This window comes from Salvelinus namaycush, chromosome 34 (genome assembly GCF_016432855.1).
Source record: "Salvelinus namaycush isolate Seneca chromosome 34, SaNama_1.0, whole genome shotgun sequence".
Lineage (NCBI taxonomy): Eukaryota > Metazoa > Chordata > Actinopteri > Salmoniformes > Salmonidae > Salvelinus > Salvelinus namaycush.
The window spans coordinates 1,614,694-1,630,417 of NC_052340.1; the positions used below are offsets into that span (position 1 = coordinate 1,614,694).

The 15,724-nt window shown below is 45.2% G+C and overlaps 1 protein-coding gene and 1 long non-coding RNA gene across 4 annotated transcripts; both read right to left on the minus strand.

Moving 5' to 3' along the window:
• Positions 1–226: 226 nt before the first annotated feature.
• Positions 227–10,385, minus strand: LOC120028954 (protein MB21D2-like). Of its 3 annotated transcripts, none has more exons than XM_038974234.1 (2): positions 9,780–10,385; positions 227–2,730 (listed from the first exon to the last, which is right to left on the minus strand). In XM_038974234.1, exons 1-2 carry the CDS (start codon positions 10,033–10,035, stop codon positions 1,466–1,468), a joined length of 1,521 nt encoding a protein of 506 aa, XP_038830162.1. In that variant the 5' UTR covers positions 10,036–10,385; the 3' UTR covers positions 227–1,465. The 3 variants fall into 3 exon arrangements, 1 of the variants encoding a protein (XP_038830162.1); XR_005473550.1 differs by lacking the exon at positions 227–2,730 and adding an exon at positions 6,902–7,948 and having other exon boundaries at positions 9,780–9,892; XR_005473549.1 differs by lacking the exon at positions 227–2,730 and adding an exon at positions 6,902–7,952 and having other exon boundaries at positions 9,780–9,887.
• LOC120028955 lies at positions 6,902–7,750 on the minus strand. The gene is made up of 2 exons (XR_005473551.1): positions 7,638–7,750; positions 6,902–7,353 (listed from the first exon to the last, which is right to left on the minus strand). It is a non-coding gene; the product is annotated as an uncharacterized LOC120028955 (long non-coding RNA).
• Positions 10,386–15,724: the final 5,339 nt, after the last annotated feature.

Below are 15,724 nucleotides of genomic sequence, written 5' to 3' on the forward strand. Positions count from 1 at the left end.
GGAATGCGGCCAGTATGCCTTTGGTAAGGCATAGAACACATTCTTCAGGCCACTCCAGTGATTAGTCTGAATTGATGGTAAGGCAGTGTGTTTTTTTATTTTATTATTTAACTAGGCAAGTCAGTTAAGAACAAATTCTTATTTACAATGACGGCCTACCCCGGCCAAACCCAGACGACGCTGGGCCAATTGTGCGCCGCCCTATGGGACTCCCAATCACGGCCGGATGTGATGCAGCCTGGATTCGAACCAGGGACTGCAGTGATGCTTCTTACAATGAGATGCAGTGCCTTAGACCGCTGCGCCACTCGTGAGCAAATGATCCCTGCCGATGGTGAGGTTGCTCATTTTGGTCCATGACAGGTTTGACTCAACAGGATTTGAAGAACCTCAGGCCACGCGATTCGTTGGTGCTGACAATGCCGCTGACCGATTGGTCCATACAACTGATACAGGCAGGTTCCCACTGCTGTTTTACAATATTATGTACACAGTAGCTACGCCCATGTCCAATTAAAATACATCATTGTGTGTTTGTTCAACTTAATTTGCATAACCAGTCAATCATAAAACATCTTCATAAGGTCAGCAGCAATATGGAAAATAAGAGTCACAGCCAAATGTTTCCGAGTTCCATATAACACAAACAAACAAAAGGACAAGGTCCCAGAGTTCTGGAATATCACAAATACGTAACAAATACACCACTTCACTGATCAGGAGTGTGTATGATGAGTGTTAGCACTTATATGTGTGGTGTGGTGTGTGTGTGTTTTTGTTTACTAATTGCACTTGAGGATGAAGATATGTGTATCACATTGCCAGTCAGATATCTGCAGGTTTTTGGCATATTCTGGATACATCTGGAACTGTTCACTGTACACATAGGACATGGGCATGAATGCACAGAGAATGTAAAGTTAGAAACATTTTGTCATTGCGATACAGCTTATTGGAATAACAGCTCTAAACCAATAGAGAGAAAAAAGACCGTTGAAATTGCCTTCCTAAAAGATATGCAACATTTCAGACTTCACATCACAACTTCCACCATAACTGTGTGCCTGTACATTCTGTCCAAAATAATACCAATGTCCACACACACACAAATATCCACTCAACTCTCTTTATGCACAGTTATGGCGTTAGTACCATCAGTTCCCCAACAGGGACTAAGCCATTCCTTAACTTTCCGAGGAAAGACGCCAGTACCTCTTCGTCCACCTGTTTCATGTAGTCCTGTAAAGGCCTTCTCAAGGTGACACGGGCACTGTAGGGTTGGTGGGGTGTGGGGACAGGGAAACAAAATGGGAAGACACCATTGCACAAAAGCACCTCACAATGCTCTGTGGCGACCGTTACTTGGGAAACCGACTAATTTGACGACTCGACCGATCGATCTAGTCAAAGGGAGAATGGGTGATGTGGGGGGAGGAGAAGAATAGCTTTTTTCTATTTTGAAGTCTCAGAAGAACTTGTCGTCGATGCGGAAGTGCGGCCGCGTCACGTCATCGGGGTTGATGAACACCGAGATGGACTTTCCGGGATTCTCCGTCACCAGCTGCTGCAGCTTCTTAGCCAAGCGGTCATCCGGCTGGTGTTCGCCGCCCGCGTCCGACTGTGGCGACGGCAGGTTTGAGGCACTGCCGCGCCAATGCAGTTCCAGGGTCAGTCGGTTGGCCGCCTTGGCGTGCTCAATGGTGGTGCGCAGGTGCTCGGCCGGGTCGGAGCGCACCGAGCTGAGCTTGCGGGCGTGGAGCATGGCCATCTCGTCCGACAGGTGCTCCAGCATGTTGCACTGTGGGATGAAGTAGTTGGGGCACATCTTGTTGACCAGGCAGTTCTGCAGGTCGTCGATGAGGCCTAGCAGGAAGTGGGCTGAGAAGTCTTCCTGGGACAGGTAGGTGGCGGGGAGCCGATCGCAGGACCACAGCATCATGCTGCGCAGGTGGTAGGGGCTGATGGCCTTGGGCCTTGACAGCAGCTTGATAATGATGGCCTTGCACGCCTGGTAGGCCTGCATCAGGCTGGCCGAGATGCACTTCTTGAGCTGCACTTCGCTACGGGCAAAAGACAGGCGCCACTCATTCTCCTTACGGCCCTTGTGGGAGCAGGCAGGCACCAGGTAGAAGCCGCTGATCACCTCCTCCTCTGTGATCTTGCCATCCCAGAAGTGGTTCTCCATCAGCCAGCTCTGGGCCACCGCTGGCCATCCCTTGAAGGAGACCACAGGCACGATGTCATAGAGCATGCGGCTGCTGCCCACGCCCAGGATGACGGAGATGATTGTGCCGTTCCGCTCCACCTTCTCCACGCGGGGCATGCCGCGCTGGGGCTTCTTCTGGATCTCCACCAGGACCACGCTGATGGACTCGTAGAACCAGTCAGCCACCAGTGTGGGTGAGAAGAAGTAGTTGGTGGCGCCATTGATGTGGTCTACCACTGTGCAGCAGTCCTTCCACTTGTTGATGGTGCCCTCGTCGAAGAGGCGCAGGCTCAGCCACGAGTGGCACAGGGCTGAGTGGCGCATGTCCAGAGTGACCGGCTGGTTGCGGTCGTGCAGCTTGAGCGCAGGCACGAGGAGGGTAAAGTCCATGTCATAGTCGGTGCCGCGGGCGTAAACACTCAGCTCGTCTAGGTCCATGTCGACCACGCCCTCCCGCACACCACCTGACAGCAGCAGGTACTCGTTGGCCACAGGGAGCTTCTGGTCCAGTTTCTGCACCATACCTGATGGGAGAAGAATGAAGGGGGATTAATAGTGGCCTGTGTGGTCCAGCCGTTAGAGTTGGCATGGGTTCGAATCCGGCCCACTGTCATTTGACTCAACCTCCTCCTACCTTTCCTGTCTTTCCTTGCCTGTCCTATCTGTTCAATAAAACAAACAAAAATACAAAAGGAGTGAGACTGTCCCACTCCTTAAAAAATAGGGGGATGAATAGACAGCATATAGCTAGCCTATGATTAGGTTTTCACGGTGCAAATTCTCTGTAATAAGGTAGCCTATGCCATTCCAAAGGAAGGAGCATTACACAGAGGCCTGTACTCTGGAGCGGGATCGATTTGGAGGTGGAGGGTCCGTCATGGTCTGGGGCGGTGTGTCACAGCATCATCGGACTGAGCTTGATGTCCGTACAGGCAATCTCAACGCTGTGCGTTACAGGGAAGACATCCTCCTCCCTCATGTGGTACCCTTCCTGCAGGCTCATCCTGACATGACTCTCCAGCATGACAATGCCACCAGCCATACTGCTTGTTCTGTGCGTGATTTCCTGCAAGACAGGGATGTCAGTGTTCTGCCATGGCCAGCGAAGAGCCCTTATCTCAATCCCATTGAGCACGTCTGGGACCTGTTGGATTGGAGGGTGAGGGCTAGGGTCATTCCCCCCAGAAATGTCCAGGAACTTGCAGGTGCCTTGGTGGAAGTGTGGGGTAACATCTCACAGCAAGAACTGGCAAATCTGGTGCAGTCCATGAGGAGGAGATGCACTGCAGTACTTAATGCAGCTGATGGCCACAACAGATACTGACTGTTACTTTTGATTTTGACCCCCCCTTTGTTCAGGGACACATTATTCCATTTCTGTTAGTCACATGTCTGTGGAACTTGTTCAGTTTATGTCTCAGTTGTTGAATCTTGTTATGTTCATACAAATATTTACACGTTAAGTTTGCTGAAAATAAACGCAGTTGACAATGAGAGGACGTTTCTTTTTTGCTACCATCCCATAACATTTCAGATGTAAAACAAATGACTTGCCATTGGCTTCTGGGTTCTGTGTGCACTGCACTAGACTGAGCTAGCCTAGCATGCTCCATTAGCATCGGCTGAGTTTATTTATGTGGACTGCAGTGCTCTGTCTCTTTTTTCTCTCTTCCTCTTCACTGATTCCAGGCAGTGTCTGTTCCCTCTCAGCAGCCATAACCCCCGACATAAGAGACAGGCCCGAGTGGCTCAACACTGTGGTCTACTGTCACTGTTTGTTTGAGACACTGTGACTTTGAGACACTAAGCGCAAGAAGCTTAAGTGTGTAGGCCTACAGTGCACGTGTGTGTGTGTGTGTGGGCTTGTACTACTGTCCTTGAGGGTACCGGAAATCCCTTAAAGTCCCCACAAGGATAGTAAAACCAGGAAAATTCTCCCTCGTGGGGCCATTTCCCAGGTCTCCATGAGGACGAAGACTATTTTAAGTTTAGGGGTTAGCTTTAGGTTTAAAGTTACAATTAGAGTTAGGGTTAAGAGTTCGGGTAAGGATTAGGTTTAGGGAAAATAGGATTTTGAATGGAAATAAATGTTAGGTCCTCACAAGGACAGTAAAACATATGCTGTGTGTGCGTGTGTGTGAGAGAGAGAGAGAGAAAGAGAGAGACTGTGTGTGTGTGAGACTGTGTGTGTCGGTCTGCTACTCTTTTTGTATCTTTTGCACACGTCATCTGAGTGAGTTTTCATGGTGTCCAGTTTTCTGCACTGCTGCTGAACCAGTACACCACCACAACAGTTCACCTAATATGCCAGTCAAATCAAAGTTATTCAAGTTAAAAAAAAAAAAATCATCTTTCTCAAAACCCTTTGTATATTGCCCCATACAATGATCTGTCATCTTAATTTTTTTAAATAAAAAAATGGTGATACCACTGTAGTTCCCCCGCGACCCCACTAGGGGTCATGACCAGACTTTGAATGCCACCGAGTTAGTGGGCACGTTTGAGTGACAATGCTAAAGCAACCGACGAGACGAATGCCGAGGAGTGAAGTCAGGGGAGGTTCAACCGTGATAGCCGAACACTAACGTGGTTTTCCAACAGCAAGGCTCAGATCAACATGGCAGTGTTGACATTGTTTATAAAAGTTTTTCTTGTCGAAATAAATACGTCACCAACCACCATATCACACACTCACAAATGGAAATATGTGTGTGTTCATTGTACAATGAATTATTGAGAGAGAATCAAATATCACATTCATTTGTATATCCACTGCTATATATGAAACGTGGCAAAGTTAGTTCCTGTTTCAGCCATGTCATAGGGTGGCGCACAATTGGCCCTGCGTCGTCAGGGTTAAGGGAGGGTTTGGCCGGGGGGCTTTACTTGGCTCATCACGCTCTAGCACCTCCTTGTGGCGGGTCGGGCGACTGCAGGCTGACCCTGGTTGACAGGCGAAAGGTGTTTCCTCCGACACATTGGTGCGGCTGGCTTCCAGGTTAAGCGGGCAGGTGTTAAGAAGCGCGGTTTGGCAGGTCATGTTTTGGAGGACACATGACTCGACCTTCGAGCCCATTGGGAAGTTGCAGCGCTGAGACAAGATCGAAATTGGGGAGAAAAGGGGGGTTAAAAAACATGACATCTTATTCTGGTCGCAACTGATACCTCTATCTGACCACCTCCTCATAATTCTGACCACTAAATTGAGTTATAAACTCAGCAAAAAAATAAAACGTCCCTTTTTCAGGACCCCGTCTTTCAAAGATAATTCGTAAAAATCCAAATAACTTCACAGATCTTCATTGTAAAGGGTTTAAACACTGTTACCCATGCTTGTTCAATGAACCATAAACAGTTAATGAACATGCACCTGTGGAGCGGTCATTAAGACACTAACAGCTTACAGACGGTAGGCAATTATGGTCACAGTTATGAAAACTTAGGACACGAAAGAGGCCTATCTACTGACTCTGAAAAACATAAAAAGAAAGATGCCCAGTGTCCCTGCTCATCTGCGTGAACGTGCCTTAGGCATGCTGCAAGGAGGGATGAGGACTGCAGATGTGGCCAGAGCAATAAATTGCAATGTCTGTACTGTGAGACGCCTAAAACAGTGCAACAGGGAGACAGAACGGACAACTGATCGTCCTCGCAGTGGCAGACCACGTGTAACAACACCTGCACAGGATCGGTACATCCGAACATCACACCTGCGGGACAGGTACAGGGTGGCAACAACAACTGCCCGAGTTACAACAGGAAAGCAAATCCCTCCATCAGCGCTCAGACTGTCTGCAATAGGCTGAGAGAGGATGGACTGAGGGCTTGTAGGCTTGTTGTAAGGCAGGTCCTCACCAGACATCACCGGCAACAATGTCACCTATGGGCACAAACCCACCGTCGCTGGACCAGACAGGACTGGCAAAAAGTGCTCTTCACTGACGAGTCGCGGTTTTGTCTCACCAGGGGTGATGGTCGGATTTGCGTTTATCGTCGAATGAATGAGCATTACACAGAGGCCTGTACTCTGGAGCGGGATCAATTTGGAGGTGGAGGGTACGTCATTGTCTGGGGCGGTGTTTCACAGCATCATCGGACTGAGCTTGTCATTGCAGGCAATCTCAACGCTGTGCGTTACAGGGAAGACATCCTCCTCCCTCATGGGGTTCTCTTCCTGCAGGCTCATCCTGACATGACTCTCCAGCATGACAATGCCACCAGCCATACTGCTTGTTCTGTGTGTGATTTCCTGCAAGACAAGAATGTCAGTGTTCTGCCATGGTCAGTGAAGAGCCCTTATCTCAATCCCATTGAGCACATCTGGGACCTGTTGGATCGGAGGGTGAGGGCTAGGGCCATTCCCCCCAGAAATGTCCGGGAACTTGCAGGTGCCTTGGTGGAAGTGTGGGGTAACATCTCACAGCAAGAACTAGCAAATCTGGTGCAGTCCAAGAGGAGATGCACTGCAGTACTTAATGCAGCTGATGGCCACAACAGATACTGACTGTTACTTTTGATTTTGACCCCCCCTTTGTTCAGGGACACATTATTCAATTTTTGTTAGTCACATATCTGTGGAACTTGTTCAGTTCATGTCTCAGTTGTTGAATCTTGTTATGTTCATACAAATATTTACACATGTTAAGTTTGCTGAAAATAAAAGCAGTTGACAGTGAGAGGACGTTTATTTTTTTGCTGAGTTTATTATGTCGGCTACAGGTCATAGTTAAGACCTCATCACAACCTGATAATAACCACCTGACTACAGCTTATTACCTACTGTAAAAAGGATTGCAAAGGATAAAGTTGGATATTGAAAACCTTGTTCATTACATTTCTATTCATTTCCATAGGCACCATTTAAAGTTTCAATCTGCATATTCTTACATTTAAAATAGATCAAGCAATGGAAAAAAACAATCTACATCACAATTCTTTGCACATCTGCACAGTAATTGTTTCATAATTAACCCACAGACATTACATGCATAGAAAGACTGGGACAGAGTATATAAATGCACATTGGGATTTTTATTCATGCCTAATAAGAGTGGTGTAATCGGGTAGATCTTCATCGAGGACTGCAGAGCAGAGAAGGCAATCTGGAGCATAGTGGCCCTCTTGAATAGTGGTGTGATGGGTCAGATCTGCAGTGAAGAGAATCAGCGCATTACAACTTTATCAATTTCAGATTTTAAAAGGAAACTAGAAAAAGGATTTTCCTGAAAAAACTTTGTGGACTCAGCTGGCTAAAAGTATTTCCGTGGTACTAGTTGAAGAAGTCTGTTACAGTTATAGCTTAGAGAGGTCTTCAAAAAAGAGCAACTTGCTCATATACATACTTTGCATCCTCCTCCACCACAGTGGTCTGGGACATATTTTAGGACTTTACGGAGGCCGGTAAAGTTTCCAGGCTTTTCATGACACTTACTGTAAGCATTTTGCACACGTTTTCTAAAGTTATTGTGATCATCGTCACTCTGTCCGTCTCTCCCACACACATACACAGACAGAGAGAGACAGACAGCAACACACACACATACACAGACAGAGAGAGACAGACAGCAACACCGTCATTAGCTAAACAGATTTCAAAATGTAAAAATGTTAGCTAGCTGCAGGAGGTAAAAATGTTAACTTACCATGTCCATAGAAGATTAGCTAGAGAGCTAATGTTAGCTAGCTAAAATTAGCCAGCTAGCAAAACTTTCCTTGAAGTTCTTCTCCCCAACAAACCGCCGCCTTACTTACAAAAGTAAAACAAGAATGCAGGAGAATGTTATCGAAGTTTTTTGTGCACATTTCGAAGCTGTCATTGTTTTCCAGCTGTGTTGTTGGGTAACCTACAGGGCGCTCTGTTCCAATGACGCATGAGCAATGCGCTTGATCGCTCAAGCTGCCTGCACCGCGCACGGAGATCTATTGCTGCTAGCACCGGTTCCAATCCAAATTTTAGTTGGAACAGATATGCCTACCTCCTCATTTAGCTACTGACATTAAAATAACAATGCGTGCAGTAATTTGAATTGCTCAAAAGCTTTAAGGGACAATATAATTGTCAGGGTCAAATTCAGGTGCAATAATGTTTGACTATTGAAATAAATTGAATAAATATAGGGGTTTGTAAATCCTGGTGGATTGTAGTAGGATATTGAAATAAAATACATAGGTCTACGTGTTTTTTTGTTAAATTCTGAAAACTAATTTAGTTACTCTATAAAATCGAAATTGCATTCAGTGGAACAGAAGAAAATGCACAGCACAATAAACAAACGATTACCATTAAAAGCCACACACAGCAATCTACCAGATATTATTCATTTAAAAAACATTATTTCATTGTACTGAAGTTTTACTGTATTTTAACGGCAGTACATTTTTGTAAGGGTAGGCATATACTATATTATAGTGCATGTTCATCTTACATGCTGGTAGCCTATAACAAATATTATGGAAGTGAATGTGCACTTTTCAATTCGGTGGACTGCAACTACGAAAAGCATTGCCATAGCCTGTACTAAAATCAAAAGCATTTAAAGCATAGATCCTCTAAATTAGGAACCATCTCTGATAGCTATAGGGCCGCAGAGACTGTCACACATTTTAGCTTGCTAATGACCTAGCAAATTCGATGCATTGGAGGTGAAATATAACACATTTTTTAACTGGTATTTCATCACCTGCCGGATAAAAACGTAAAATGGCCCTACTCCTGAAAAAGTTAATCGGACCGGAAAAACTGATGAGGACTCGGCCCGAGTACCATTAGCCTTAGCCCAAGGTAATATGATTATATCGGAATCGGGAAGAGCTCCGCCCGCATGAAGCCCCCTGAGTCCGAGTCTCAAACGGAATAGGCCCAGCTCCTTGACTGGGTCCATGAGACCCTAACCCGCTTTGGTGCGCTCTGCCAGCTGTTATTTGCCAACTGTTCTAAACGGAATCATGCAAACCCTTCTGAAAAAGAACATTACTCCAATTTGTATAATTGTAATGGTTCCAATGTCATATATTCAATGGGTGCATGGCCCACAAACACTATGCACATGTTTATTAATTGAGTAGCATTTAGATAACTGGTCAGTAGTTCGATCAGATTAATACATATTTTTCATGACATCATGAAAAAAAACGTATTTTGCATGAAATCTGGTTGTCATATGGGTATAAAACCTCCCGACCAGATTTCAACCACAACGTATGCCCTCGAGCAATGGCAATCACAGACAGTTTGCAGGCAGTGCAGCCCTATGAATGATGTAAGACTAAAATAATGAATTATTATATTGTTCAATTTATCTAGGACCGGACAATGATGGGTCAGAGATTAGATAGATATTCGGGATTTATAGTCAGCCTCTTGATTTGATCTCTTGATCTACACTGATAGATTTGAAATAGCACACTTGCTTTTATTATTGCATCCATTCACCACTGATCAAGCTAGCGGACTGTAGTTGTTATTGAGAATTGTCATAAATACGTTTCGCATAATACATTTTTTTTAATCTGCCTCATTCTAGGTTAAAATGTCAGCTAAACAGACGTGATTTTCCCACCCACAATCTCTTACCGAGCATGGAGAAAATGAAATCCTTGGCGGTGTGAATCTCGAGCGCTCGCTGGTCGTCATATTCTCGCTGATCGTGTTTACTAAATTCCAGAATCAATCGGTTCAAATCCTCGATTCTGGCCCCGGACCTGAAATCGAGCTCGGGGTAGTTTTGGATGATCTTGTTGTTATTGTTCGTGGAGCTGGGAGTCGCAGTGGGGCTGTTTCCCAAGCTATTTACGGACCCAGCCCGGCTGGTTAGCGCAGGGGCCGCCATGTTTGCAAGAAAAAAACAGAAATATGAACGCAGGCGTCCCAAGGCCCCACACAGGCTACCTCGGCTTCAGTTCAGAACATCGGCCACTGCTTGCACCAAACAAATCGGAGGTCCTTTAAATTTTATGCGGGGTGTGCAAAGTGCTCTCATCAGCGTGGCTGTGGTTCAATGACTGTTGGGGATGGCTGTCGAATCGTAGGCAAAGTCATTGTCATAGCTAGTGTGAGAGTGATGAAGTCAAGTCGATGATGGTGCTGATGATGACGCTACCCGAATCAGCTCCTCCAGAGCGACGAAGGAATTGCGCTGGCGCACGTATGTAGCTGATACGTTGCCCAACCTATTATCTGACATCTGTTTGGAAGACCTTCTTCTTTAAAATTTTATGGCAGACTACACCTTTTGGTGTATTGCCGCCAACTACTACACGGAGTATTGAAACAAAACAAAAATACTATTCCATTGATGGTTGTTTGAATACATAAATTACCATCCCACTCCTTCAGTCACATTCAAATAACGTCCTTACACACATTCAAATAACGTCCTTACACGAGCTCAGGTGCCCGTGAGGACGGAACTTTAATCGAAAGGATTCCTTGTAACGCTTAGCCGCACTCACAATGATGCCTATTTTCTACGATTTCCTCTCCTTTTGCGCTGTGCAGTTCATAACCAAATTAAAAGTCCAGGTTCTTAACATGCAACATGTCACCGAGGTAAAGACAGTTTCAAGTTGGATATTTGCGCTTTCAAACCTCAATAGCTTTCAAACCACTTGAGCCACAGACTCCAAATAAGTGTCATGATGTTGGAAAAATTGCACACAACATTGCACAGGTCTTATTTTCACGATTTGGACATTCATTCGCTTTCCAAAGCTAATAAACATGTGGAAATGTAAGCAGCATTTTGTATTCCTAGTTGAATTAGTTAGGGAGCGTAAACAAAGTACAAACTTTTTTTACATTCGAATTTCAATAGCTCCTTGGTCATGTGGACCTACTTGACTCAAACAAGGTTCAGAATGTCCACTGACTACCCTTCTATATTGCACACCCTTTAGTTTGTCCATTTTCATCTCACATGATTTTACATACATTTTTCAAAATTATAAATGTCAATAGCTCCTTGGTCATGTGACCTAATGACTTCAAACAAGTTTCAGAATGTCCACTGACTACCCTTCTATATTTCACACCCTTTAGTTTGTGCATTTTCATCTCACATGATTTTACATACATTTTTACAATTTTAAAATTTCAATAGCTCCTTGGTCATGTGACCTAGTGACCTCAAACAAGGTTCAGAATGTCCACTGACTATACCTTCATATTGCACACTCTGATGTTTGTCTACTTTCATCTCATGCTATTAGACTTAAATCTGTAAGCTTTGCAGGCCATCTACACCAAAAAATAAAATAGAGTTTTCGACCTAATTGTCACATAACAGCTAACCATTCATTATTGAAAATATAACAATCAAACCTGCATTACAAAGACCCCGCAGCTGAAGGTGTCCTGCTATATGGTGTGTTATTTCACCTCCTTTCCACTTTATGTCCTCCCAGTCATCTTTTCCATGGCAGGATCTTCTCATTTTGAAGTACTCTCTTTTTTTATGTAAACATAATGGAATTCTGATTAGTTATAGGCAAATGAATACACAGGCAAAATTGCTGTTTTCCTTATCACTATAATCTAGTAGTAATTTAGTAGTAGAGGTGATTTCCTTAATGTCCCATTCTACACACAGCCTAAATTATAGGCACTGAACCATTTACAGGACAATAATAAAAGTAGCATATAGGATCCAACCCTATCACAGAGTGAATAAATGTAGAGCGTTTGTAGACTTTAAGAAAAAAATATGAAGTGACAGTTTCATTAGTACGTGCTTAAAGAAAGTCATATCACAAAGATCACAGATGACAGTGCCCACCAAATCTATGACAATAGAGAATGAATTGTAAGCACCAAAGTGTGTTTGTCAAAATAATATCTGAAAATGTCAGTTGTTGAACATAATACTTCTATTTGCAATAGCAATTTATGATATATGCAGTTGAGTAATATTCCATGTACCAACACAACATGAAGGACGGACATAAGACATTCCCACCTATAGTATTGACAACTTGACAACAAGTTCTCATTTACAACTGCGAACTGGCCCAGATAAAGCAAAGCAGTGTGACACAAACAACAACACAGAGTTACACATGGAACAATTTCACAAATAAACACTGTAGTGATAGATGTGCAGAAGATGAATGTGCAAGTAGAGATACTGTGGTGCAAAGGAGCAAAAACAAAATATATATAAATAACACTATGGGGATGAGGTGGATGGGTGGGTGGGCTATTTACAGATGGGCTGTGTACAGGTGGAATGATCTGTACGCTGCTCTGATAGCTGATTCTTTTTTTAAATTCTTTTTTTTTTTTTACCCCCTTTTCTCCCCAATTTTTGTGGTATCCAATCACTAGTAATTACTATCTTATCTCATCGCTACAACTCCCGTACGGGCTCGGGAGAGACGAAGGTCGAAAGCCATGCGTCCTCCGAAGCATAACCCAACCAAGCCGCACTGTTTCTTAACACAGCGCGCCTCCAACCCGGAAGCCAGCCGCACCAATGTGTCGGAGGAAACACCGTGCACCTGGCCCCCTTGGTTAGCGCGCACTGCGCCCGGCCCGCCACAGGAGTCGCTGGTGCGCGATGAGACAAGGATATCCCTACCGGCCAAACCCTCCCTAACCCGGACGACGCTAGGCCAATTGTGCGTCGCCCCACGGACCTCCCGGTCGGCTGCGACAGAGCCTGGGCGCGAACCCAGAGTCTCTGGTGGCACAGCTAGCGCTGCGATGCAGTGCCCTAGACCACTGCGCCACCCGGGAGGCCCCGATAGCTGATTCTTAAAGATAGTGAGGGAGATATGAGTCTCCCGCTTCAGTGATTTTTGCAATTTGTTCTAGTCATTGGCAGCAGAGAACTGGAAGGAAAGGCGGCCAAAGGAGGAATTGGCTTTGGGGGTGACCAGTGAAATATACCTGCTGGAGCGCGTGCTACGGGTGGGTGCTGCTATGGTGACCAGTGAGCTGAGATAAGGACTTATATATGACCTGGAGCCAGTGGGTTTGGCGACGAATATGAAGCGAGGGCCAGCCAACGAGAGCATACAGGTCGCAGTGGTGGGTAGTATATGGGGCTTTGGTGACAAAACGGATGGCACTGTGATAGACTACATCCAATTTGCTGAGTAGAGTGTTGGAGGCTATTTTGTAAATGACATCGCCGAAGTCAAGGATCGGTAGAATAGTCAGTTTTACGAGGGTATGTTTGGCAGCATGAGTGAAGGATGCTTTGTTGCGAAATAGGAAGCCGATTCTAGATTTAATTTTGGATTGGAGATGCTTAAATGTGGGTCTGGAAGGAGAGTTTACAGTCTAACCAGACACCTAGGTATTTGTAGTTGTCCACATATTCTAAGTCAGAACCGTCCAGAGTAGTGATGCTGGACGGGCGGGCAGGTGCGGTCAGCGATCGGTTGAAGCGCTTGCATTTAATTTTACTTGCATTTACGAGTTGTATGGCATTGAAGCTAGTCTGGAGGTTAGTTAACACAGTGCCCAAAGAAGGGCCAGAAGTTTACAGAATGGTGTCGTCTGCGTAGAGGTGGATCAGCGAATCACCAGCAGCACGAGTGACATCATTGATAGTTGGTGAACCAGGCGAGGCAGTTGTTTGAGAAACCAAGGCTATTGAGTCTGCCAATAAGAATGCGGTGATTGACAGAGTCGAAAGCCTTGATCAGGTCGATGAAGACGGCTGCACAGTATTGTCTTTTATCGATGGCGGTTATGATATTGTTTCTGACCTTGAGCGTGGCTGAGGTGCACCCATGACCAGCTTGGAAACCAGATTGCATAGTGGAGAAAGTACGGTGGGATTCAAAATGGTCGATGATCTGTTTGTTAACTTGGCTTTTGAAGATTTTAGAAAGGCAGGGCAGGATGGATATAGGTCTATAATAGTTTGGGTCTAGAGTATCTCCCCCTTTGAAATGGGGGATGACCGGAGCAGCTTTCCAATCTTTGGGGATCTCAGACGATACGAAAGTGAGGTTGAACAGGCTAGGAGAGTTGTATGGCATTGAAGCTCGTCTGGAGGTTAGGGGTTGCAACAATTTTGGCGGATAATTTAAGAAAGAGAGGGTCCAGATTGTCTAGCCCGGCTGATTTGTAGGGGTCCAGATTTTGCAGCTCTTTCAGAACATCAGCTATCTGGATTTGGGTGAAGGAGTAATGGGGGGAGCTTGGGCAAGTTTCTGCAGGGGGTGCAGAGCTGTTGGCCGGGGTAGGGGTAGCCAGATGGAAAGCATGGCCAGCTGTAGAAAAATGCTTTTTGAAATTATCAATTATCGTAGATTTATCGGTGGTGACAGTGTTTCCTAGCCTCAGTGCAGTGGGCAGCTGGGAGGAGGTACTCTTATTCTCCATGGACTTTACAGTGTCCCACATTTTTGGGGAATTAGTGCTACAGGATATACATTTCTGTTTGAAAAAGATAGCCTTACCTTTCCTAACTGACTGTGTATATTGGTTTCTGACTTCCCTGAAAAGTTGCAAATCGCGGGGGCTATTCGATGCTAATGCAGTATGTCACAGGATGTTTTTGTGTTGGTCAAGGGCAGTCAAGTCTGGGCTATATCTGTTCTTAGTTCTACATTTTTTGAATGAGGCATGCTTATTTAAAATGGTGAGGAAAGCACTTTTAAAGAGCAACCAGGCATCCTCTACTGACGGGATGAGGTTAATATCCTTCCAGGATACCCGGGCCAGGTTGATTAGAAAGGCATGCTAGCTGAAGTGTTTAAAGGAGCGTTTGACAGTGATGAGGGGTGGTCGTTTGACCACGGACCCATTACGGATGCAGGCAATGAGGCAGTGTTCACTGAGATCCTGGTTGAAGACAGCAGAGGTGTATTTAGAGGGAAAGTTGGTCAGGGTGATATCTATGAGGGTGCCCATGGTTTCGGATTTAGGGTTGTACCTGGTAGGTTCCATGATAATTTATGTGAGATTGAGGGCATCTAGTTTAGATTGTAGGACGGCCGGGGTGTTAAGCATATCCCAGTTTAGGTCACATAACATTACGAGCTCTGAAGATAGATGGGGGGCAATCAATTCACATATGGTGTCCAGGGCACAGCTGGGGGCTGAGGGGGGTCTATAACAAGCGGAAGCGGTGAGAGACTTATTTCTGGAAAGGTGGATTTTTAAAAGTAGAAGCTCAAATTGTTTGGGCACAGACCTGGTTAGTATGACATAACTCTGCAGGCTCTCTCTGCAGTAGATTGCAACTCCGCCCCCTTTGGCAGTTCTTTGGTGTTAAACGAATGAGGGAAAGAAATGTGAATTGTTTCGCTCTCAAGAAAAGGGTGCCATTGAAAGGAGTGATTTCTGGGGTAGCAGTAAATGTAAAAGTTGACCAACTGAAGGGGAAGATTCCAGTGTTTGTGATGCTCGTCGTTTGGTGCGACAGACAGGGTGGCGAGAGTGGTGAAACAGAAGTCATTGTCTGTTCTTTTGAGTTTTGATGTTGAGTCTGTCCGACAAAGTGATGTTAGGATATATAAGTTATCCTGTACAAACTTTTGTACCGAATACATTATGCTGTTACA